The 26,379-nt window shown below is 41.3% G+C and overlaps 1 protein-coding gene across 2 annotated transcripts; it reads right to left on the minus strand.

Annotated features, from left to right (window-relative positions):
• Positions 1-171: 171 nt before the first annotated feature.
• LOC117582017 lies at positions 172-25,956 on the minus strand. 2 transcript variants are annotated; one of them, XM_034269539.1, is made up of 12 exons: positions 25,803-25,956; positions 15,531-17,789; positions 11,934-12,082; positions 8,317-8,480; positions 7,563-7,835; positions 7,357-7,453; positions 6,999-7,126; positions 5,968-6,110; positions 5,056-5,178; positions 3,748-3,850; positions 3,402-3,583; positions 172-2,639 (listed from the first exon to the last, which is right to left on the minus strand). In XM_034269539.1, the coding sequence occupies exons 2-12, from the start codon at positions 17,628-17,630 to the stop codon at positions 2,175-2,177; spliced, it is 3,927 nt and encodes a 1,308-aa protein (XP_034125430.1). In that variant the 5' UTR covers positions 17,631-17,789; positions 25,803-25,956; the 3' UTR covers positions 172-2,174. The 2 variants fall into 2 exon arrangements, with proteins under 2 accessions (XP_034125430.1, XP_034125429.1); XM_034269538.1 differs by having other exon boundaries at positions 3,748-3,859.
• Positions 25,957-26,379: the final 423 nt, after the last annotated feature.

Genomic DNA, 26,379 nt, shown 5'->3' on the forward strand with positions numbered 1-26,379 from the left:
ATTTAATTAAAGTCATAACGCTATTTCGCTGGATTTTCCACATTTATTTTGCTGATTTGCTTAAAAATTAAATTGTAATTGCCCCAAAACGCCGACTGTTTTGTCATAATTTCTCTTTAAAAATGTAGCAATTTTGTTTACATAATTTTCATACATATGTATATTTTTATCTGCTCTGGTGAGTGTCTGTCTCCTTAGGCTAAGGCTTTTAATTAAATGTATTTCATTTGTATTTATGTTGCGTTTTTTTTTTTGTATTTCTTATTTTCGTTTGGTTTTGCCTCATTTTATCGTCATTAATTACTTAATATAGCATTTTAATTACAAACTCATTTGATACGGCATTCCAAAAGTTCCACAATTATTATTGATGCAAAAGATTGGCTCTCAATGGAATTTCCATTTCAATTTATTTCACTTATTAATTTAAGTATTACTCTGTTGTTGTTGCTGCATTTTTTGTCTGTTAGATTTTAATCAATTATTGAGTGAAACTTTGTGTCATTCTCTTTTGCCAATTGATTATCATGAATATCCATATGCTAAATGTGGCAAACACACACACACACGCTCAACCAATCCATAGTTACACAATCATTTATGGAAATGACTTCGAAACGTATATTATTTATGCACAAAAAACATATTAACTTTTGTCGCAAACATTTTTAATTTATGCTAATTAATTTTCACTAACAACATTTGAGTGCTAATTCATATGCCAAGGCAAATGCAAATGCAAATGCAAATGCAAATACCCAAAAACCAAATTCAGTTAGCCAGCAATAATCTCTGATATCTGCACCGACTAAATTGAGTTTATAACACTCACCTATAGCTGCACTTCCTGTCCCCTGCCCCCTGCCCCCTGCCCACACTCTGCTGTCATCCATCGATAAACACTATTTGTTGCCATGGCAAAATTAATTAAAACTAAACTAAACATCATTTCCTAAAATTAGTTGATATAATTCCAATATTTGGGACACATTCAAGAGGAAATTGATTTCTGTAGCATTATTTAATATCGTTTGGAGCATCACATCACTCCCACTGCGGTTCTCAATGGAATGTCCCTTCTCTATGATTATTCTTTAACTAATTGCAAACATTTGCAAATGAAAATGCGGTGAAAATAAAGCCCAAAAATGGATATGCAGATGCCATAAAATAATATCCATTGCTGTTTTTCATTAGTTTCTTGTAGCTTTTGTTGGAAACATTTTAGAAATGAATTACAGTGGGTTTCTGATGAAGAGTCAGAAAATATCCTGTGCATATATTAGATTCTTCGCATAAACAGCAAACCCTTCCCCAGAGTTTTTTCCTTTGTTTCGTTGACTGTCTCCATGCTGTTGCTAATGTCCATTGCTAAATATGAATTTGCATTACAAATTTCATGACAACAATTAGCTAAGAGCATTCCGTATTCTGACTCTCCACCTGCTAGCCATAAAATTATTTCACATGAGCAGCGAGACATGCGAGTAAATTGAAGTTGCAACATGTCTGGCAAGTCCGCACATAAATGTGCAAAATTCATACATATAATAAGCTAACGCAGATGGCCACAGAAATGGCGCAGGATTAATGCAGGTATATTAAACATTTACATAACTCAAGATTATCTGCAGGCAGTCCATTCCAGTCTCTGCCACTGCCACTGCCTTTGCCTTGGATATTTCCCTTGCGGCTTTTGTTTCATAATCAAACATTATCATTTTATAGTCTGTAAATCTATGTGTGTGTGTGTGTATATATTTGTTTTGGGCGTGTGTGCGTTTTGGCCAAAATAAACCTTGATTAACAAGTTAGCTAAGCCTATTTATGCCAGAGAGATACATGTATTAATCATAGATATTTGTGTTTGCATTAGTTGGAATCATAATCATAAAGTCAATTATGCCACCCATCCACCCGACCGACACTCCGTCCTCCGTCCATTTCGTTTAGTTCACTTTTAGGCATGGTTTAATTTTAATTTAGTTTATTATTATCGAATACTGTTCAATATTTGGAATATTCAACGAGTAGCATCAAAGTTAATTACACACTCCTACCCAGGGCGTGCCCCACACACCGCCCCACCCACAAATAACCACTCCTCAATGCGTGTGGCTCCGATCAGTGCGTGGCGTAAACTTTACCAACCATTCACCGTTCCCATCCAATTCTCACTGAATCAACGGTGAGTGCTGCGAGTTCTCCACGGTGTAGTACATGTCGTTCTCAAGGTTCATGGCCAGGTGCCGCTGGAAAGGTCGCTCCTGCAGTTGTCCACCACCAGCACAGTTGTTGCCACCGCCAGTGGCACCACCGCCACCGCCACAGCCCAGCGTGGTCTGTGTCTGTGTCTGTGCCTGTGGGTGGCTGGGCAAGTGGCGCATTGAGTGCGTCGTCGCTCCAGTCAGGCTTCCTCGCTGCGCTCCACCGCCGGATGGTCCTGCTGCACCGCCACCGCTACTGCTGCTGGTGCCGGGCTGGCCAGGACCATTAAGACCCTTGCCACTCAGCCAATGTTTATTGAGTTTGCCCTGCATTTTGGGGCGTCGACTGAAACCCAAAATGGGTATAAACGAGGTGGAACGTGTGGAGAATTTGCGATACGTCTGGTTGACCTTGCAGTGACAAATGGTGACCTGCAAAGCGAATGGAAAGTGTTTTTGGTCTCCTAGTAAATGGTCATAGACATTTGATATGTGGAATTTACACTGTGTGTTCGAGTGTGAGATATACAAAATTAAGCTCAAGGCCAGCTCAAGTCTGTTAAAGTCTGAACAAAAAAATGCCAGAGGCATCCATGTTCAGGTATCAATTTCCTTCTTTAAGTGCTGCCTGAATCTCGGAAGGGAATAACTTAATTTAAAGCTGAATTATTAATGTGACCCGCACAGGGATACTCGCTCGCTAGCTATCCATTTCACTGGAGGTGGAAGTGAAACCCCTTTGGGTTACTATAAATTGGCAAAGAGCTGCTTTGCCGCCTCCAGTTGAAGTAACACACACATTGAGTGCGATCGGAGCCGACCAGGGCAAACGACTGCATAAATTTGCATCTGCTTTAAGCTCGACCCAATTCGAGGATTGAGAACTTTTGGGTTAAAGCCCTGTGCTGTAACTCGACTCCATTCGACACGACATTCGACGACCGAACAGTTTCCGTGGCTTTTCCATGTAGCTGCCGACAACGAAATGAATATGCAATGCCATTTCGCGCACTTTGCATAACCGCAAAGTACAATTTCCCCCGTTGGTCACGGGGACCTTGTGCGGCCGGTACACCCAACCATCTCTGCGGAACACTACACCTACCGATTCCTCTGTGTGTGTGTGTGTGTGTGTCTGTTTGGGTGTCTGTTTGGGTGTGTGTTTTTGGAGTGGAGGAGTGGAGTGGAACTTACCACAACGGCAACGATGAAAATGGCGGCTGCCAGAACTCCGGCCGCAAAATATGCATTATGCAATTCAATGGGACTCTTAAGCACAACCGATGAACCGAAAGTTTTGTCATTAAAATTTCTAGCGTTCGCATCGTCGACAATAAATTCACTGGAGCTAACGACAGTCTCGACCACAAACTCATCTGTAAAGCGGAAAAAGAAGAAAATCCAGAAAGCCGGGAAACAGGAACAGTGAAAAAAACATTAGATAGCGCCACCATCAGGGGGGAAACATATTTTTTGATGACCTTAATCAAGTTAATGACTTTCTGGTCCGGCTGGACCAGGGATTGGACTTTCGACTTACCTTCGCACATGGTTCCGGTGTAGCCAGGACGGCAGGCGCAGTAGAAACTTTCACCGCTGGACCAACAAGTGCCGCCATGGGTACAAGGATTCACTTGGCATTGCTGGAAGTACTGAGAGTTATCATCGCATTGGTTAGGATCCTGTCTTAAAAACGAGACGTGGCCCCTGTCCGACCGCAACCCCCACCTCACTAACAATTACCAGGAGGCTGTCCTCCACCTCGCCTAAGTGTGTGTGTGCGCCTGGCATGGAAAATGTAATTAATTTTGCTGTAGCCGCCGACTGGAAGCCACAATTTCTAGACCCTGCTCCTGCTCCTGCTTCAGACACCGACACCGCCCCCTTAATGACAGTGTTCTCTGGTCCTGATCCCTCCCCCCGACACCCCAACCGGCCCACCGAGCAGGAGCCTCGCGGTTAGTCGGCGTGTCCATCATTTTCACAAAGCTTTAATTATGGCGCCTTGACGCTTAATTTATGTACATTTTGTTAAGTTTTATTTTAGCACCACAAATTATCAAGTCCATTGAGCGTTTATTAAATTCTTTTCGCCTCACCCCACCTCCCGAGCCACTTACTGGTAGTTTCCTCCATTGTTGGCCTTGTCAGTTTTCTGTGAAGAGTGCCCCGGCCAAGCCTTAACAAAGTTAACTTAATTTATGAACCAAGTGATGGGTCGGGCGTCTTTGGGCTTTGCTGTGGAGGATGCACTCCAACTATGATGTAAGATGTGACTACTAATAGGAATGGGAATGGTTTTGGGTGTCCTATAACTTGCAGAAGAGTGAATAAAATATCAATTTCAATTAAAAAACTTCTTGGGAGGACTCAAACCAAGAAACACACAAACTATTCATTTAGTTTGGGGGTAACAGAACATCAAATGGAGAGTAACAAAACACAAACAAGCCAAAGCCGTAAATCAGTTTAAAAATGTACACAACAACCGCAGGAAGAGCAATGAAATTTGGGCAAAAACTACTACAAAAACATATATGAAATTTCATAGCAGTTGTCTAACAAAATTGGCAACAATTACGTTGCAGCTTCTGCTGGTCAAAGTGCACACACGCACACTCATGCAGGCCTGCAGCTGGGAGGGCAAGCAAGCCAACAATTTGTGGCTATTTGCTGGCCTTTTTGCCATGCACATTGCTGCTGCTGCTGCTGCTGCTGCAACACAGATACCGACAGGACATGGATAGACAGCCAGCCAGGAACAGGAAGGCCAAACCCCAAACCCAATCCCGAAAAACCCAAAACCAGACCTAGAGCATTCCCAGGGACTGCATAAATCATGACTTACCGTTCGTGGCATTTGATTACAATCCGGTCCGTTGCGACCTCCTGGGCATTCGCAGCTGAAATCATTTCCATGATCCATGCAGCGATGTCCTTCGGGGCAAGGCTTGTTGGCGCAGAAATCAACCTGAAAAGCAATAAAAAAAGAAAACCAAAAAAATATAGCACAAATCATAGCATATTGAGCAGGACGCCGGGAAGGCGAAACGAAAAAATGTTGAAATAGAAATGAAAGCTTCGCAGAAAGTTCATTACGTATTCAAAAATGTATTTGCCCCAGCATACGTATCTATGGGTTACATTTGCACACATGCACGCGAACGCGCACCCATACCAAGGCAGGAGCAGCCTCATTGCCTATGCATATATGGAGACAGAGAGAGAGACTGAGCCACATCTCTGGTCTGAGAAAATTAAATCAATATCCATTCAAAGATGCCCCGACAACAACAGCAGGCCTGCTGAGAGGTCGCTCCACTGTTACATCGGGGAATTGTCGGCAGATTTGTTACCATTTTAAAATATTGATTATCTCGGGGAATAAAAATCAGCTAATGGGGACTCCTGGGTACGCCTTTGACAAATAATAAAGAAGCTTTTTAAATTGTTTCAGGCCCCTCCTCCACTTAGTGTATTAAACGTTAGAATTGTTGCTAAGAAATAAAATAAAATCAATCTGAAGTTTATCAATAATTTGAAATACTTGTAGAAATATATATTTTTCTTTCGGTTTCCAATACTTAAAGTATAGAAAGTACAGATTGTAGCTTTAACAAGAGTAATCAATAAATGTAGGACGGCATTCCACTTCAACAAACATTTTGTAATATTTTTCCATCTTCTTCGTTCCCAGCTTCGATTTATTGCAAACATCAATAAATTTACTTTTTGTTTTTTGTTTCTATTGTTCACTCACCTTTATTTGGCAACGGTTGCCAGTGTAGCCCTTCGTGCAGTGACACTCGTAGCTGCCAATGTGATCGATGCATTCACCGCCATTCTGACACGGATTCGATTCGCATTCATTATACTCGAAGTTGCACAGCTCCCCGGCGAATCCTGTCAGACACCCAAAGCGAAAGAGTGGTTGAAAAAGGTGGTTGTGGGGAGGTAGGTATACGTAATGTAAATGTGGAAAATAAATGAAATGGAAATTTCAATGAGAAATGCTTTAGCGTTGACTGGCTGTGCGCGACACCCAGAGGGAAAAGATGTCTTAGACGGAGACGCGCTGTCTCGACCGGGACTGGCGTCTTCCACCAGACTTTTCCGGAATTGCCTTAGTCTTTGGTTTCTTTTTTTTTTATATATTTACTTTCATTGTGATTGAGTACGATTTATGTAAATTGTGTTTGTGCCAATGAAATAATTTATGAGCTTTTCGATGTAGATTTTTGATTTGCATCAGAGTTCAATTCGATTTCTCAGGCGAAAATTGATTGTCTTAAAGAAACGCAATTCAGTTGAAATAATAAGAAAATGATTAATAGAAGCGAATATCCTTAGTACAGTACCTCTTCTTGTTAACACCTTAATAGGATTTTGAAATATTTTGAGTAAAAAATTAAATGCAAAAGTCGAATTTTAAATCATTTATAATGCTTAAAACTATTGTTAAAATATTACTCTCGCGATCATCATTGACAGCCATAAGCCTGCTTGAATGCATTATATAAATACGATTCCTTTCAACGGCTTTTCACAATGCGTTTCATATACCAAACTTTTTAAGGCTAGTCATCCGTGTAGCCGAAAGCATTACAAACATCCATTGCAATTCCCAAAACCATAACTCAATTTAGAATAGAACCAGCAATGCCAACAATGATTGTGCGAATTTTCACGATGATAACTTGCAAAATATTGGCATTATGGGAGCGATTTTGCGAGCGAATCAACAAAAGAATGAAGGCAATTTGCGTTTATTTGGGGGAATTGTTCACTCACCTGGCTGACAGAAGCAACGGAAGCCATCCTCCTGATCCACACAGATGCCGTGCACACAGGGCGACGACTCGCACTCGTTCAGGCTGTGCTGGCACAGAGGACCCGTGAAGCCGGGCGTACAATCGCAGCTGCCAGAACGTGGGAATGGAACGAATGGAAGGTACAAAGGTTATACAGGTCGTACAGAATTTCTGAACATGCGACAAAAGTCAACATTTATGAGCAAATACAGACACCGACGGCAGTGGGGCTAGACAGACAACCGCAGAAACAACGGCCACGATAATTGAATGAAAGCTCTGCTCTGTCTATGGCTGTGCGGTGCTGTGCTGTGTGTCTTTGTTTGCCTTGGACTCACCGAAAATGCGTCGAATTGCCAACACAGCTGCCGCCATTCATGCACTCGGCGGGATTGCAGGGATCCGATTCGTATTGACAGTTCTTGCCCGCATATCCTAACAGAAGGAAAGAAGTGGAAAAAAAAACCACCAAAGGGGCATATTAGTAATGGTATTCTATAGCTCTGCTAATTAGCAAAGGCAGAGAGAGAGAGTAATGACCTACCGTATGGACACAGGCACTGATAGGAGTTACCCTCATGACCCTGCGACAGGTCAACACAAATGCCATTGTTGGTACACGGACTGGGGTTACACGCATCGATCTCCTCGCAGTGCGGACCCGCAAAACCGCTGCAACACTGACACTCGTACTCCTCCATGCCGGCGTTCGAGTAGCACACTCCCTTGCCCGAACAATCGGCATTCTCGCCACAATTGTCGGTTTTCGTGGTCACCTTCAGGCGAACACATTGCGCACCCCACAGCTCGGACACCACTAGAAACGGAAAAAGAACAGAAAGGAATGGTAGGAGGAGAGTGTGAAACAGGTAGGGTTTCAAATTAATTAAAGCTACATGAAAACTGGACACACGATGGGTGGTGTTGGGACTTGGTGTCTGCAGAAAAAAATAAATGTTTAATAGCCGCAGGTTGCGGCATAGGCCGAACAGGAACAACAAACAGGACAAGCCGAAAAGGAAAAAAATTGCTCCCTAAAGGCGTCAACCTGTGAGAGGGAGATGCTGTTACAGATTGGTATGGATGAAGATGGAATACTCTTTAGTCTAAGATGATGAATTATGAGATGAAATATGTTTTCGGGAAGGAGAGATGTAATTTGAAGGATTAACTGAGAAACATTAGGATGTGCTGCTCAGAATTTAACAACTCCTCTCCATCAATAGTTTGTTCCTTTGCCAAACTTCAACACAAAATTACGTGTACCCATGGAAAGTAAGTGTATAGGGTCTACTCACCAATTAGCAAGTTAACTCCCTCGGTGAGATCCTTATCATACAACGTAACCAGTTTCCTGCCATCGACCACCAGCGGTGTAATATCCAAGAGGACGCCTTCGGTTACATCGCAATGCTCGTGGCCGGAGCGTGTTACCTGATAGACCTGTGTGGCATGTACCGCGCTGGCAGCATCAACATCGTGGTGGCGCAAAGCAGTAGTTAAAGTAACACAGAAGGTGAGAGAGAGAGAGAAAGACACGTATAGATAGGAGGCAAAGTTAAATGACTTCTGTTTTCTTGTTTAAGTTATAAATATGACCAAAGTCTTCGTGCCTTATTTCCGTTTTATGCTCCATGTTTTCGCACTGTGTAACAGTGAATTTAATTAATTGAAATTTATTTATAAGCAGTAGCGCTCTTCTGCCCTGTTCTAGCGGAAATTAAATAGCACAAAAACGGAAATGAAATTAGTTGAGCGCTGGGCTAGCTGGGCTCGTGAAAGGGTTTATGTTGAGGTTTGTAGTGGGGTTGGAGGCTGGAGGGTTCATTGAGGCTTTTGGGCGTGGTATGGATGGGCCAGATGTACAATAGTTTATTGCCTGCCAACACAAAGCTGCTTAGCAGATGCTTGAAATAATTTATATTATGAAATTATCACATAACAGTGCGCGCCAGCAGTCAGCCGCATTGCTTAGTGCCGCTTGGGGTGTGTTCTGATGAGACATGGTGCGGATTATTTCTTTCTAAATTCTCCAGCATATTAGTGTTAAGTCTATCCACATCTTTAGCAACATCTTCTGATGTTCATGCCACTAAAACTATGCAAGAAACTTCTTTAACGCACTGCCAACAATTTTGTCTGCATTTAGAAGCTGTACAGAGGGTAACCAGTTGTTGCCAACTCTTGTTGCCCAACTTTATGCTGCATTCCTCCACAAAGGCCAGACTCAGACTTCGACTCAGACTCTGAGCGAGACCGACACCTCATATAGTATCCAAGTTTGCAATTTTTCAGCAAACACGTACTCATGTAGGGAAGAAAGAAAACTTGTTGGAGAACTGGGAAACGAACCCCGAAGAAAGTTTTCAATTTATTTGCTACCCACTTGCTTTGCCTTGGGTCCTCGGCATTATTATTTGTTGCTATTGCATTTGTTTGCTTTTCCCACACACACACACACACAGTCAGCAACACACACTCCCAGACAGACAGAGAAACATATTAAATCGATAATGAAAACTTTTTTGACATCTCATTTTCATAGTTGGCGGGAAGTTTTCTCTCTGTGGACGGGGGTGCGTTCAATTGTATTCTATGCTTTTTTGTGCACGACCTGAACTTCGCTTCACTTTCACTCCTCCACTAACTCGATTGTTTGCGGTCTTGTTAGCCAGAGAGCAAAACTCGGGGCCACTGCCAGCAGCTTCCAGCACCCCCGCCCCGGGTCATACGGACACCGAAAACTTATGCCGGGAATTTCGAGTTGCACGGGGCCCTGAAGCTAAGTAAGAGAGAGAGAGAGAGAGAGAGAGAAATTTTCTAACGCAGTCGCGTTTGATGTTTGCCCCGAGATCGACAAATGAATTTTAATTTTTCTTTTTTTCCCCACTCCTTTTCTTTTCTTTTTGGTAAAACTTTTTGATGGAGCCTGCCGTTAGGGTGGGAGTGGGAGTGGACTGCCACATCTATCAAGAGATAAGATAAGAGCCAGTGCTACCAAAGCTAAATTAAAAAGAAAAAAAAGGGGGAGAAAGAGAACAGCGGAAAAATGTGATACCAAAAGCCAGAGAAACGTGATAATTGCCTAGGCAAAAAGGGTCAGCCAGCTGTGTGTGTGTCCGTTGAGGTCCAGGCCAAAATGACTAATGGTCAACAACTAGGCTAAAAGGAGTGGGAAGGAAGTGTCTGGAAGGGCATTTATATGCGCAGTTTGTAGGGGGGATTTTTGTCGAGCATTATAAAATAAACAGAACCGAAATAAAAAATTGTGAACAGAAATGAACCAAAGAGAAAAGAAACAGAGACAGAGACAGAGAAAGAGAAAGAGCCGCAGTGTTAGACAGAGACTAGTGAGAAGGAGAGAAGGAGGAGGAGTACAAAAAAAAAACAATTTAATAAACTGTAAAAAGGGCATGATAATGGCGAAACGTGTCTGGGCCAAGTTAGACACCAGCACGACCAGGCAACTATTACAGGAACTCTATCTACCTCATTCCTATGCCAGGGGCAGACGTGCCGAAGAAAAATCAATAAAGGTCCTTAATGGATGTTATTATATAATAAGCTCCCGAACAAACACGTTTCAACGCGCATTAAAGCGCTTAAATGGAAATAAAAACCCAACAAGAAAAAAAGAAAGAGCTCGATGCCAAACCAACGCCCAACGGCTCCTCCAACTACCCCAAAATATAAAAACTATGTGCGTCAACAGGAAGGATAAAGAGAGAGTTGTGAGGTGAAAGTATTGCAAATCCTGCTCAGTGCTCAGGTGACGGGCTTTGGGCTCCTGTCAGAGCTCAGAAAATAAAAGGGTCGCAACATCAAGAGTAGGAGGATGATGATGATGCTGCAGATGCTGTTGCTGATGGTGCTGTCGGAGATGCTGCTCCTGATGATAGCCCATAATGACAGTGTGTCTTGCTGGCCAGCAACAGCCACAGCAGCAGCAGAAAGTCAGTCAGTCATTCACTCTTCTTAACAACATACATCACTCTCAGGCATCAGCTTTTGGTTAACTTTACTCCAGCTTTGTGCCTGCAAGTCAGCAGACACCATTTTCAACAGGTTCAACTGCAGTTGCCATGAAAGCGTTGCAAAAAAACAATATACTTTTTGTGTGTGTCTGGGTTATGTAATTGAATCTTATATCTAAAGTAAAGTGATACTTTGCTTTCACGCGTCGAGCATCAAGTGCTTCAAGTGCTTCATTATATTGAGAAAAACAGAGAATAAAATACTAAAATAATGGAGATAAAGTGATGAAAAAATAAATAAATAAATTGTAAATAAAATCAACAATAACGAAACTGTAAAGTCTGTTCCAGTATGAAAAGTATCTTGTGTTTAAAAGTTTATGTGACAAGGGTTGCTTAAGAATACATTTTTGCAATAATGTTGGCATGGGATTTCAGTAGCTTAAGGTTTCATTTAAGTCTAATTTATGCCAAGGAAAAATGTTCAATAAATGTTATCTCCATAAAATGTACACATTTAAAGCAAATATTGTATTCTAGCATTGAAACCTTTTGGTTTGGCACGTTTTCAAAACATTTTGCTAAATCATTCCATTAGCTTTTATTTCTGTATTTTAATGCACTCTTATTTTTTGGCATTTCGATGTTTTCTTTTCACTTTTGTTTGCACTAAAATCTTTGATTTATTATATTTACTGTGAACAAAAATGTTTCGTTGGTTTTAGGTGGGAATTTGTATCTGTCAAAGTTTTCCAATCGAGTTTGTGCAGTCGATGGTTTTTGATGTTTGCAAAATATTAGCACCCATTACGACATTCGATTGTTACACTTTTTACACGAAAGAACATAAAATACTCGGTTGGTACTTGGACTTTTTGCATTTTTAAAGGTTTATTTCCAACGAGCTCATATAGAGTTTTTAGCTTTGATGAAGAGCTTACCTGCTGGTATTGTTCGGCTGGTGTGATGGATTCAGCATGGCATCATTGATTTCCACAATTAGAATATCGCCGGACTGGATCTCCGACTCGCCCCGCCAGGTGAGGACATTTGGTATGCAGTGCTCGTCCGGCTTACAGTGCTCCGTAGTCTGATGATGAGAGAAAAGAAAATGAAGTGAGGTGGATGGAGAAAATTGCTTATTCAAATCATTGCCACAAAATGTAAAAGGGGACTAAAAGGTTTCTACGCCGACAGTCGGTTTGACAGACTGCTGATGCGGTTTGACAGCCGAACAAAGCGGCAAACGATGGAAATGAAACCAACTGAATTATTAAACAAGTTTTCTAATTTTACTTTTATAACATTGTCTCGATGTCTAGCAGAGTCTGTCCCTTTTTGGGAGTTTAGTTTTGTGGTAGAAACAAATTTACATAAGTAACAACCAGAGCTAGGGCCCGAGAACCTAATAAACTTCCCAGCCAAAAAGGTTCATTCCAGGGTCCGCCTGGGGTCCCGTTTCGGGGTTGGATATTAGTAAAGTTTATATAACATATGCGTAGATCCACTTGATGTTGCCAAATTTTTATTAATTTGGGTTAAGCCACATCCATAAGCTGTCTGCTGTCTGCTGTCTGCGGGCACAGCACCCCCGCAAAGCACACACACAAACACAAACACACGTCACCATCAAAATACGAGTAAATGTGTAAGCCAGGACCAAAATTCGACTTTGTGGTGGGTCGGGTTCCTATTTTATGGTCTCCATTTGCAGCCTCCCCAGCAATTTTAGCATATTTTTGCGCAATTTGAAGCGGTTTAGTTTTGGATCTCGGTTTTTACACAGTATTTGTATACCGTATTCCCTTCCCATATATGTATGGTTTTTTTCGGTGGGGATTTGTCAGAGCTCAAATTTATGGCATTTTAATGGCCTGTCTCAGCGCGCATAAAACTCCACATTGTATGTTGGTCAGCCATCCAACAGTAACAATAAAAATACAAAAAAAACTTGCAAATTTACATACATATTTATACAACAGGGATTTTTATCCAATCGGGAAATGTCCAAGTTTTTGGGTCACCATAGAATTTCATGCGTATTTTTGTGCAGTGTCCAGTTCGCTCTTTTTTTTTAGGGAGACCACAAAAGGTAATAACATAAATTTCCATTTTTATTGTTTGACATACACACACATATATTTTCACTATATTTCTTTTGGACTTTTATTTTTTTTGCGTTAATTTAAGAGCATTTTTATCGATATTAAGGATTGTTGGACTCTAATACAATTAAAGAGATTCCTTAGCGCTCATGATTTATTTATTATCAAATGTTTCTTTGACCAAAATGATTTCAATTTCCAATCACTTAGAGTGTCTCGAAAAAAGTCTCCTAGAAAAATTCACGCAGGCTCTCTCACCTATCCATTAAAATAATACGAAAAAAAAAACTAATCTCCACTAAGCTTAAATGTCTAAAAAAGTAGAGGCTGGAGGGTAGAGTGGAGCAGAGCGGAGACTTCCATCAAAAAGAATCCCAAAACAACAAACAGAAGAATAAACAAATTCAGTTGAGAAATGTTTTCAGTGACCCTCACAAAAAAAAAAGAGAAGAAATGGAAAACGCGGAGGAAATGTTTCCACCTTTTATGCAAAAATTGTTTTCTTTAATTGTTTTCTTTTTTTCTACCTCCAGATGGACAGGGCACTGCGAAAAGGACCTGCGGCACATGGTAGTGGGCCTTGGGAGAGGACCTCCTGGGAAAGAATCTCTTGAGAAAAAAAGAAGGTGGGCAAGAAAGTCAGCATTAATTTTATGCAAGGTACACATTATGCCAATGCCTAATGTATATGTATATTCCTTTTCACTTTGTTGCCAAGTTTACATAAAGCTGCATTGGTCCTTAATTAAATTCATGGACGAGCTCCCGTTTACCATTTGCTGACCAAAAAGTAAACAGGAAATCCATTTCTTTTCCTTTGCCATTCGTTTGCTCTATTTTCCCTATTAACAAAAGAAATGACTCCGTCCAAAGAAATCCTACGAAATGGACATCAAACCTAATGGCATTTCTGGGAGCACCCACACACATTGAATAGACAGCAACCAAAACTGCTGTTAATTAAACAGTCGAAGAAGTCCTTCTTCATCGTCAGTCACTTGTCTTTCAGTCAGTTAGTCAAAGCTTCTGGCTCTCACATAACGCCTGCCAATGAAAAGGGTGAACATTTCTCAAAATGAATTTAAATATTTGCCAAAGGGGCAGCAGCTGTGATTTGGCCAGGCAAATGGCTTGATTTACGTCAATATAACCAGGACATGAAAGGGATATATTTGCAGCATAGAGAAGCCAACACCAGGCTGCCAACTGGACCCCCGGGATGGAGTCAGTCCCTTTTGCTAGTTCATCCGTGATTTAACAACAAATGCGATTTAATAAAGAAATTGTAAGCCCTTTTCTAGTATACAATTACAGTATGTATCAAAATTGTATGGTACTTGTTTTGGGTATACAACAAGACAATGACAATTTGTATATTTTGAAAGTAATCTGCCAACTGTCTTTATACTTATAACATCACAAAAGAAACCGAACTGCATTTTACATCCACCCTACAATTTCGAACCGCACTGTCTCCAGTGTCAAGGATTTGTCCCTTTTTTGCATAAGGAGCTGTGCATACAAGTCTGCCGTATTTCCGGTCAACTTGCCCGGCAATCTCCCATTCCCACCACTCACTCACATGCTCACGGAAATGGCCAAATAAAATGACGATCAATAATTTCCTTTTGTTGGCCAAAACTTATCTAGGGGGGATTAAGCTCCGGCTCGGGTCCAGTTCGGTAAAGCGTTTGTTGTTATCTTGTAGATGTCCTTTTCTTGTCCATTAAACTGTTTCTGTCGATGTTAACTGCAAATATGTTTGTTAGTTATTTATGTGGCCCCCGCTCAGCCCAGAGCACTGCCAGTGATTTCTTTCGGTTTGAATATTGTATCAACTCCTAAAAGGTTTTCAATTAGCCGAGCAAACCAATTTCACAACTTTTGTGTTGTGTTTTGTGTGGAGAGGAAAGCAAGAGAAATTGGATATCGAATTATTGGTTGAGTGTGCTCAAATGTTGCTTGTCAATGGGTCAAAGTTTGAGATTGTACAGAGAGAGAGGGTAATTCTATACTTCAATCAGTAGTTTCGTTATTCGGTTTTCTTTCCTTTGGAACTTTGGCAGGTTAATTAGGATCTCTCACTTCCGTGTGGCTAATCCCTGCCAAAAACTAAGCTTCCTCCATACTAATTAGCCGTCAGCGGGCATATTATGTAAATGTAGTCAGTCCCCTAATTGCTTAACCCGCTTACACAAATAACACGCATACTGCGTGTTGCCCGTCAGTGAATCCTTAAGCTCTTCTCCCATTCCATTCATTCTTTTTGCTACTTTGCGCGTGTGTGTGGTTCTTTGTGCTGCTAATGATAAGAACTTAATCAGGTTTCAATTGTTTTTGATAACAGAGAAGCCGACAAGAACGAAAGCGACAAAGACAGGGACAGGGACAGGGACAGACAGAGAAAAGCCTTAAAGCCACCGCCTTACTTACCACAATGGGCAGCAGCAATTCGTGGGTTTCATTGCCACGCCACAAATGCGAATCCTGCGGCACATTCTGTATCTCGCATTCGAGGGAATTGATTTTCTCCTGCAGGCGACTTAAAATGCGCGGCCTGGCAATTGGCTTTGAGGCCGCCTTAGCGGGATTAACTGGCCGCTGTAGACGCGTCCTGGACGTGGCCATCATTGGTGCTGGAGTCGCCATGGTAGTCGTTGATGAAGATGGTGCCAGAGATGCTGGCGGAGATGGCTCTGTGGCTGCGACTTTCACGGGTGACGAGACAACTGCCAGTTTGTCTGGTTTGGGCGGAGTCAGGGCCTTGAGCAATAATTTGGCACGCTTAAGCTGTTTCTGATATTTCCCAGAGTTTCCCACAGTGGAGGTTTTTGTTGTGGTTGAGTCAGCTGCTGCTGCGGCTGCTACTGTTGCTGGCGTTGTGGCCAGAATTGTAGTAGATATTGTTGGTGGTGGTGGTGCTGCTGCTGTTGTTGTTGGTGAAAAAGTTGGCCCGTCTGCGACCAGAGACACGCTCAATGCCAACGGAGTTGTGTCCTCCTTCACTGACTTTACCATCGGGCTTTCAGCTGCTCCCGAGGCTGCCATACTCGTTGACTTGGTCTCCTTCATTAACTTGCGCTTATTATGCAGCAGCATTTCGTTGTACAGCTCCTTGCTGTTGTAAAACTTTGTGGTGGAGAACTCCGGATGCGAGGCCATGTGCAACGCTGAGCCCACAGCCGCCTTGCCATCGCCAGAGTCTAACGAATCCGTTTGGAACTTTGTGTTGGCAAAGTCTATGTGGGGCATGGCCATCACATCGCTTGCACGATGCTGCATGGGAAACTCAAAGCTTTTCTTCACTCGTCGATCGATGAAGGAGTCGCCGGGTTTAAGAAGAGACGCTGATGGTCGCCCTGTGGTTGTGGTTGCCTTCGGTTCTGTTGTGGTCGTCTCTTGTAGCTGAAATTTGCTTTCAATTTCGGTGATAAGATCGTCTTGATCGGCCAGAAGTTTCCCTGTGAAATCTGCTGTAGTTCCCTGGCTTGATATAGGTGTGGTTGTGGCACCACCAATGGCCTGATTGACTCTCAGTTTCTCCTGGGCTGGTTCTTCGCCTCTGTTGATTACCATCTCCACCTCATTGGGCATTAGATTCTGTCGGTACTCGTCATTATTCTCGGGTTGTGTGAAGATGGTACGCTGCCTAAGGAGTTCCTCATTATCATTCTGAATAATGGGTTGAAAGTCTTCGATTTTCAGTGGATAAAGATCCACAATATTCAGTTTACTGGCCGTGGGCTGGTGTGCCAACATCGCATCGTAGCGAGCACGTTCCTCCTCATTTAGATCTGCCAGAGTTTCGGCCACTTGGTAGGAGGCAGCTGCCTGCATTTGTATTTGCAGTGGAGATTCGGTTGCGATGTCCTCATCCCCATCAGGAGCTTCTTCCGCTGGTGATTGTTCCTTCAGCTCTACGGTCGCTGCATCTTCTGGTGCTGCCTTTGACTGTTCTGTCATCTCCAATGCCAGCTCTGCCTGTTCCGTTGTGGATGATGATGGAATCTCGCTTAATTTGATGCGATGCAGAGCATCCTTAATGCTGCTCATCTCACCCAAATTCGCTGGGGGCATTGCTGTTGTCATTAGCATGCCGCCACCCGATGCTGCCTCATTTTCCGTTGTTGTTGCTGTTGGTGTTGGTGTCGTTGGTGCAGCTTTTGCAGTTCTTGCGGTGATTGTTGTTGCCTGTGTTGTTGTTGTGCTTGTGGTGGCTGTTGTGGTGGGCGTGGCCGTTGAGGTTGAACCACCCACTGAGGCCTCAGCCTCGCGCTCCTCAGGCACATCCTTGAAAATGTTCAGCAACGTTCGGTTGCCTTCGCCTGCTCCCAGAGGGCCGTCACTTCCACCCAAGTCATTTTTTATGGTTGATGATGTTGTTTTTGGAGTTTCCGTTGTTGTTGCAGCCACAGTTGTTGTTGTTGTTGTAGGGGTTGGAGCTGTTGTAGTTGTATCTGTTGCTATTGTTGTTGTTACAGCTGCTGCGGCAGCTGCCGAAATTACCAATGTAAAAATGCAGATTTTCAGCATTTTGTTTGGTTAAAATTTCCTTTAGGGCCTTCGGTCGTTGATTTAACTCGTACTCCCACGAAGAAGCTTTTATTTTGATTTTACTCAGCGATTTTCCAATATATATTTCCGCATCAACTTTATTATTTTGGATTGCTTTGGCACATGGTGCCTGAAAATCTGTAAATAGACGATACATTTTATTAGTACAATTGATTTTTGTGGTTTTATTTTCTTTTTTTTCAGTGACAATCATCAATTGACTGAAAAAATGTCTGCCATACCCGCATATATGTATAATGCTGACTTTCTGGCTGGTTTGGCTTTTATGGCAAATATATTTGCATTTATATATATTTATTCGATCTATTTTGATGGTTTGGGTTTCACTTTACAAAGTGTGTTTGCCTGGAGGGACATTTGCATGGGAATCAGATATTAAAATTTGTCAGCTTCCCAAATGCAAATAGAAATGATAATTTATGTGGGGGAATATTGAATACGGTCATGGTGGAAACATATTAATTAAAATCCACACAAATTTGGCCCTCGAATGCGGGATACAAAATATTTCCAGCACACTTTGGCGTCGCCCACAACCCACCCTAGCCCAACAATGTTCACAAATTCCACAAATATTTTTGGAGTTTTCCAACAATAAACTGTTAAATGCACTTGCTCCGGGAAATTCGGAGGGGAGCTCTTTTTTGAGAGGATGAGGTGGGGAAAAATAAAAGACTTTCATGCTCAATGAACGTCAAAGAGTATGCAGCGCATTTGTGGCACTCAACACTTGGAATTATTCAAGAAATATTTGTACTTCAGCTGCAAATGAGCAGAAAATGTTGTAGCTGGCAGTTTAATGCTTTTTGCCTTCTAATAAAATTATATGGTCCATTATACGGGTCAAGCATTCACTTAGAAATACATAAGTGACAGAGGAATTAAATATTTCAAGTGCTCAAGTGAGCAGAAAACGTTGTAACTTCCACCTTAATTCGTTTGTCAGCTAACCAAATGCTACAGACTCAAGTGTAAGGCGTTCACACGACGTAAAGTTAAATATAAATTCAGTACATTCAGTTGCGAAACAATGACTTGAGCTGATTTATTTTTGTATACCATTTATTTGGTGTGGATAGAGTCGACGGTAAAAGGTGGTAAGAATAAAGCAAATAATTAGAAATTGTTCACTCAATCTCCAATCAGCAGACAGGGGACAATACAATTGTTTAAAAAATGTGTCCAATTTTCTGTCTTAGTGATAAGACAATTCGAAAACAGTTTTGAATTACGAGACAAAAGACCTCAAATTTATTTCTTATATTTTATCAAATTGCAGAATCTTAGCCAGAAATTGTATTGCCATGGCTAATAAAAATGAGACTGAAATTATATAGTGGACAAGGAAATTTGACAGAGAGGCCGGACAAGTAACTGAATTTTAAATTCAGTTGGGTATTTACTTGAACAGTAAATTGATTTGCGGCTCACCGCGTTTAACCAGCAGCCCGCTCTCTCAATCCAACCGAAGGAGAGAGATGGAGAGACTCTAGTGGGGGCCTCTGTGCTTATGGCAGATGACAACTTACAGTTGATTGCACACCAGTGAGAACTGGACGGGACACCCATTGAGCTGGCTTGGACCTGGGCCGGGGCCGGGACCAGGGACTGAACGGACACTGGACATGTACTTTACTCTGGACGAGAGTTCTGCTGGCGTCACTCGAGCAAGACATCCATTCATGGGATTCTCTCCATATATTCTCAGATTCTCCCTCTCTTATCTGTAGTACTTTGTCGGAGACGCAGCGTCGCCTCATGAATTGGACCCATGTGTATGGAGAGTGTGTGTGGAGGGGCATGAATGTTGAATCTAGTGGCACAGTCGTTCCTTGTGGTACTTTATGGGCGACAGATTTATCAGGCAAAGCCATAATCCTGCATGCAAGGCAAACACACAGGCTGAGGCACAGCTTTCTGAGCTATTTATAGGCGCATTTTCCCAGATTAAAGAAGTTTGCACTGGCTCTGACACCGGCACTGTCCTTCTGAAATGGTCCCCTATGAGTGGGCCGACTGAGATGACACATTTAAGATATTCTCTTTGAGTTTGCAAAAAGGTTTAACTGAATTTGGTTGGAGAAATTGCTGATTAGGCTGGTAGTTGGCTTGTGGATAAAAAGGCTCGTGGATATGCATGGGAAAACGTATTTAACCTATGTTGAAACTATTCTTAACTTTTAGCTAATTTTAGAAAATGTTTAAAGGATTCCATTGAATATTACAAATCCATTCTGGTGGGTTAGAATAGCTAAAACTCCTATTTATATTTTACCAAAACTTTGAGCCACTTAAATATTTATGTTTCAAATTCAATTGTTCGCTTTCAATTTCACGTGGCTGGCCAAGGACTATAAACTAATTGGATACCATTTTGGGTTTCGTTTCATTTATTTATGAGCTTTTGAGGCTGGCAATAAATCAAACTCTAGTTGTGTTCGTACACACACACACACAGATAGAGCTACAACTCTTACTGGCGTACATATGTGGCTCGAAAAGTTGGCTCCTGCAGTGCATGTGTAATGCTCGACTAAGTAGCTGTAAAATATATTGCAATTTGTTGCACCTGCGCAACCTGTGGGGCTGGCTGCCGCCCTTGCATCCCACATTCCACATTCCACATACCACCCTCCAGCCCACAAAGCCATGTCCTTGAGCCTCTCACACAGCAGGCATTCAATTAATTATTGTAATGACGAAATTAATTAAAACTCATCCAATTTGACGCTGCGGTCGGGGCCATATTGAAAAGTGTATTTATGCTCTGCGGTCTGTCAGGTGCGGCAAAGTAACATCCAAGCACTCTGACTCTGATTGATGTCAATTCAACTTTTCAAACTCAATCCAGCAGAGGAGGAGGAGCAACAGCAGCAGCAGCTGAAGTCCTTAGTAGGAGCCAAAGAAGGGGAGAATCTAAAATCCTCAACTGAGCAGAGCGAGCGAAGGATTCAACTGGGGAAAGTTAAGAGCATCAGGGAACAAACAACTTAAGCACATTTTCCCTTTGTTTGCGGGGTGCCCTGGTTGGCAAAAACAAATCAAAATCCGCTTAGAGTTCGGTTTCCGCTGGGGCACCCTCATATTTTTAAAGTCGCCTTAAAGTCAAGGCTGCGGTAAGTCCCCGATAACTGAATCTGTCTCTTCTTTCTCTTTGTATCCCATTCTGTGTCCGCTTTTCTGTGGTTTTTTCATCAATTTTTTTGTTTGCGGTTGAGCAAGAGGCACACCACACTCACACACAGAGAAAACAAACCAAAAGAAGGATAACTGGGGGAATTTTCATATTTTCTTTCTCGCAAAACAAAACGAGAAATGAATTTATGCCCAGCAATTGCCCTTTTTTGTGGCCAGACGCCAGACGCCAGACGTTGCGATTCAAATGATATTTTCTTTTTTTTTTGGCTTGGGCTCTGCTCCTTTGGAGAATGCTTCAATTAGAAGTGCCTGCTCAGCCTTTCGTTTCATTTAATTAAGTCTTCTCCAAAGAGAAACAAAAATTGCTTTCAAGTGCAGGAGAAAGAAGGGGGAAAACCAACTTGGATGATCGGGTATTGCTTGGTGTTCTCGGTCAGGATACTTTAGAAAAAATAAATTCTACAAAAAAAATGTTCGGTATTCTTGGAATTCCCTAAGATGGATTCTCTTGAAAGAAAATTACTTTCTTCCCCAGGATATATTAACACCTTTATGGAAATTATTAAAGAACTCCTCTAACGACCAATTTATCATTCTCTTTAAAATCGTTTATTCAAATAGAAACCAAGAAACTCATTTCTGTAATCTCGAACCAAATCAACATCCTCAAAGAGCTTCTTTAAAGCTTATTTCCCACACTTGTTCCGCGTCATAAATCATGCTCGCAAAGCTAATTCCCAAAATGAAAAAAATCGTACTCCACATTAAAATGAAAGTAAAAATAAAAAGACTTAAAATTTTTCCAATTTAATGCAGCTTACAATAACAGACATATGAAAAATGACAAATAAAATGCATGGAGAGAGAGAGAAGTAAATAGAAGCATAAAAAGATTAGCGAAAAGAAAAATAAAAATTGTGTAACCAAAGAGCAAACCGAGGAGAGACTCTACACTTGGCAAAAATTGACATCCAAATAAAATTAATATTGATAAATAAATTGTATTGTAGAAATATAATTAGGGAAATAATTTTAAAACAGTTTAATGAATTTTTCAAGCTGCAGAATTACCAATTTTACCAATTAAAGTGTCACGTTTTTCTTACATTTTTCCCGGTGTACAGAGAATGTATGAGAGTAAAAGCAGAAGCAAAAAGCGAAGGGAACACATAAATAAACACGTTCAATGGCAAATAAAAAATAAATCAAACATTTCAGTTGGCGTCGCCGCCCCGAAAATAAGCAAAAACAAAAAATATGGTAGAAATGTTGGAATAATAAAAGTGAAAATGAAAAACAAATAAAAAACGCTGAGCACCTCAGATGGTGGGTATACATACATATATAAGAGGGGTATTCCCACTCTTCTCCCCTCGCTGTCTGGAAAAAACTTTTCACTTTCTGCTGCTCCGCAAACAGTTGCAGTGCCCAGGACTAGCCGTCGCAGAAAGGAAGGAAGAGTAAAACGAAGGAGCAAAATGTAAATAGAAATAAAAACGGATCTTAATTTAAAATGCGACGAGGCGTGGCACACACACATACAAACAGATACAGCTACAGTGTTGGCCATAAACAAGCGCTAATATCAACAGTGGAGAGCCTGGAAAGGATGAGAAACGCAAAGAACGGTCGAGATGGGCCGCTGCAGATAAACATAGCGTAAAACATTTTTGCGCTCTATGCAAAGCAACTTTCCATCTTCCCTTTTTGTTGTTGTGTGTAATACCCTTCTGATGGCGTTGTAATGATTATGAAGAGGGGTTGGCACTGAATATAATTTAATCTATTCTCTGATGTCATGTTTCGGTATCAATCTGTACGAGAATCGCAGGATATCTAAATAAATATATCTAAGTCAGAACGACATAGGCATCACAGACATTTCAACATAAATAATAATTTTATAATTCGGTTTGTTCAACAAATTGTTCAAATTTAAACTTGCACTGTATTTCACATAACTGGGAATAGTTCTCAAAATTGAAAGTCAAAATCATCATAAGCACTGTAGATCTTCAACGATAGATTCATAGAAAAGTTAAATCTTCAAGGGTATCTAAAACTTCGTCCCACTATATCTGATTTCGAAGCTCCTACCCTTTCTTCCTTCACTCGTTTTTTTTATTTTTGTTATTTGTATACATATTTAGAAATGTGTGTGTTTTTTTGTGTTGGTCGCATTTTTGGGGTAACATGCACACACGCACACAAACACACACACATTCACAGTAAAAATAGAAGGAGGAAGCAGAAATCTAAAACTCGCAACCGCAACAGGGGAAGTGGAAGTGTGGCAATGGCAGTGGCAACCAACCAGTAGTACGAGTAGAGTGACGCTCCACTGCCATTCCTGCCATAGACAAACTCCATCCTCAAGTTTTTTGGGTGCTGATGCTGTGGCTGGAAGGCGCCGGTGACGCTTTTTTTATGGGCGCGACAGCCACAGCCCCCACGAACGCCAACCCTGCACACTCCCCTATAAAAGAGTGTCTAAAAACAAGGTGTGTCCTTGCACAGTGGTTGGTGAGAGTGTGAACAAGTGGCACTAATTGAAGTACTGCCTCATTTGCATTTCCACAGAAGGTGGAGTTGTTTCGAGGAGTTTGTTTGTCAAGAGTATGTGAAGAATGTTAATATTTTAAGGAAATATTGAAAGTACAATAATTATAACGTCTTCCAATAAAATGCACAAGCAATTTCTTTAACTTAAGTCCACTAATTGTTCTATATAACTAATGGTATCCCATGGTTTTTTTATCAACAAAAGTTTTCCATGATATAAAAAAAACCAACAAAATAGTTAAACTTTCTATTTTGCTTAAACAAAGAAAGTTATTTTAAAATACCCAGAATTGAAATGATGTATACTTATATCCTCATTTCTCTTTTTTTTAGCCACAACTTTCTTTAGCTTCTATCAAGAGCAGAAAATTCCCTCGCAAGCCACAGTGCAGGGTTAAAAGAGGGTAAGAAGGTGGCTAGAAACAGGAAGGAGTGGGCTCAAAGTGTTCAACGCTGCGTTGTAAAGAACTCGCATTTATCTTTATTTTTATGCCACAAACACGCCAACCAAACGCACAGACTTAGAATGCTCAAAGAAGCTAGAGAGAGAGAGAGAGCGAAAAAGAGGAAAAGAGCGGATGCCTGGCTACGTTTCGTAGTGTAAAACGTATGGAGGTTATGGCGGTTGTGTGGAGTCAACTTTAGCACCCACAGCCGCAGAACAGGCACTAGCACCACACCACCCTAAGGGCAAAGCCAAAGCCAACATTAGCTGGGGCCATGTTGATGGCGGCAAACGCATACAAATCACAGAGCGAAAGAGGAGGAGGGTGTGTCATATAGAGAGAGAAGGAGAGATGGAGAGTGTGAGAGAAGGCGACGAAGAGGGAGAGAGGTCCTTAAGATGGCTGTAGGTCGTGGGGGTGTGGGCTTAATCTCTACAATCTTCTAGTTTTTGCTATGTAAAGTGAAGCGCTTAGGGCCAACACTGCTTCTACCTCTACCTCTTCGTGGGGGTGACACAGCATCCTCCAGGTTTCACACACATATAAACACAAACATAGAGTTACCCACCCACGCAGACATATGTACATGCACTGCCCATACCATCAGATAGGAAAATCGAAGCTCTTGTGCGGCACTTGAGGCGCTGGCTTAGACCAAAGAGGTGGCAGATGAAGCAGCAGCCAAAGCAACACCAGAACCAAAACAAGAACAAAAAGTTAAGTAAAGTTCAAGCGCTGAAAGCCTGATAGAGTGGGTATTACAGAGAGAGCAGCGGATGGTAGCGTAGCGCCTTCAATGTAGTTTTCAAAAGCAAAATCACGTACAAACTCCCAAAGACAACTCCCCCTTCGGATGGTTCTTTCTCTGTTAGTTTTCCCCGTCGATTTAATTTCAAATTATTTGTTTGGGTTCACCTTCCTGAAGAGTGGCCTTGGCTTGGCTTCTTGTTTGCACTTTTTTCGGCACTGTTTTTTATGATTATTTTTTTCGGTTTTTTCCTCTCTCGTTTTTGTTTTGTTAATTTCACTTTGTCGGTATTTTGTTTATTTTTCATGAATTTTACTGTGTTTGTTCTGCAAAGAATTTTGTATAGCATTTGTTGGGGGTAATTATCTTTTGGGGCGGGCAGAAGTCTGTAGATGGTGGCACTCCCAGAGGTAGAGTCGATGTTGCCCTGGGCGAATCTTTTTGGTTATAAACTTTTAATGGGTGGCTAAGGTTGAGGGTAATTTTGTAGTTGTAGAACATTACTCCTTGAGGCAATGGATGGGAGCTCCGGCGCAGCTCAGAAAAGCTTATAATACGAAATCATACTAGAGATTCTGTACTCTTGCGACATTTTATAATAAATAATATATAAATAATTTAGACATGCTTTAATATTTCTGTAAAATTTTTAAGATTTTCATGGATTTAGAGGGCTTAGATTCCTTTGAATGATTTACTACACTTTCTAAAAACTTTTTTTGCTAAACATTTTACATTCGCTGCTTAGATTTCTTAATATGTTGATTTCTCATAACTTTTAAAACATTTTTTTTTCTTTAAAACTGACACTAAGGACCCAATAAACCAGCATTTAAAAATATTGGCCAAAAACCAAGCAACATATAATTGCTAAGTCCCTGATTGATACTTTTCCAAAATGATTCTGTTGTGTTGAATGAAATTAAATATTTATTTGCATGAAATGGTTCCTCCATAATTAATCTCACTATTTATTTTTTTGGTTTATTCATGTGGAAATTAAAGTCAAAACATTGTTGCTTGTTTTTACAGAAATGTTGCGCCATAAACTTCCACAACTTTGTGGCACTTTATTTTAGTTAAACACTTTTAAAACTTATTTTCAAGCACACTGTTGTATTTTCTCGGAATTTGTGTGCACTTGTCCAATTAAATTTGGCCGAAGGACGAAGGCCATAACCATGCCAAACTCTTTAGCAGACTCATGATGATTCAGTAAGTCAGCCGTAAACTCACTTTAATTAGTTTCCTAACAATGTAAACAGTTCTTGGAAAGTCCAAGACTCCGCCACGACGCGTCTCGCAGAAGGAGAGAGAGCTCTGGATGCGATGGCTAGAGATTGCCTCTGGCTCCGGTTTCAGATTCGCGACCAACCGCAACGCTTCAAAGCTGTTCCGCTACTGGACCAAGCCTATGAGCACATGGATGCTGAATACTGGCTGTTAAAATAAAGGAGCTTGAGCTTTGCTATAAAATATCTATAGGAGAGACATGAGTCTTCTCTCTCTCTCTCTCTTTGAAAGTAATTTACTCTCAACATGCGCACACAGCATCCCGGAGAGAGTGAGAGAAATGTTTTGGGTTTTATTGTGAAAGGGAAGTTTTCGGTCCAGGCGGAAAAGGCTCTGCCAGAAATTACCCAAAACATTGCAACCAGAAACAGCTGGCCAACAGCTGTGAGCCGTGTATGTTTGAGTATGGTTATGGCTAAAAGAAAAGCTTTCATAACTTGTGGAGCGCTCTTGTACGAGCATATTTTGTATATTTTTCCCTTTTTGCCGGTCGCTCTTTCTCTGTGTTTGATGTTCCGAT

Source organism: Drosophila guanche, unplaced genomic scaffold (genome assembly GCF_900245975.1).
Source record: "Drosophila guanche unplaced genomic scaffold, DGUA_6, whole genome shotgun sequence".
Classification (NCBI taxonomy): Eukaryota; Metazoa; Arthropoda; class Insecta; order Diptera; family Drosophilidae; genus Drosophila; species Drosophila guanche.

What these genes read in the sequence shown, in the direction of transcription:
- LOC117582017 (XM_034269538.1), bottom strand. Translation starts at nt 17,630, where the DNA reads ATGCTGAAAATCTGCATTTTTACATTGGTAATTTCGGCAGCTGCCGCA. An exon ending in CAGCCGAACAATACCAGCAG is followed by an intron (nt 8,481 to 11,933) that starts GTAAGCTCTTCA and finishes TGATGCTGCCAG; the next exon opens with CGCGGTACATGCCACACAGG. An exon ending in GTAATCAAATGCCACGAACG is followed by an intron (nt 3,860 to 5,055) that starts GTAAGTCATGAT and finishes GATAACTCTCAG; the next exon opens with TACTTCCAGCAATGCCAAGT.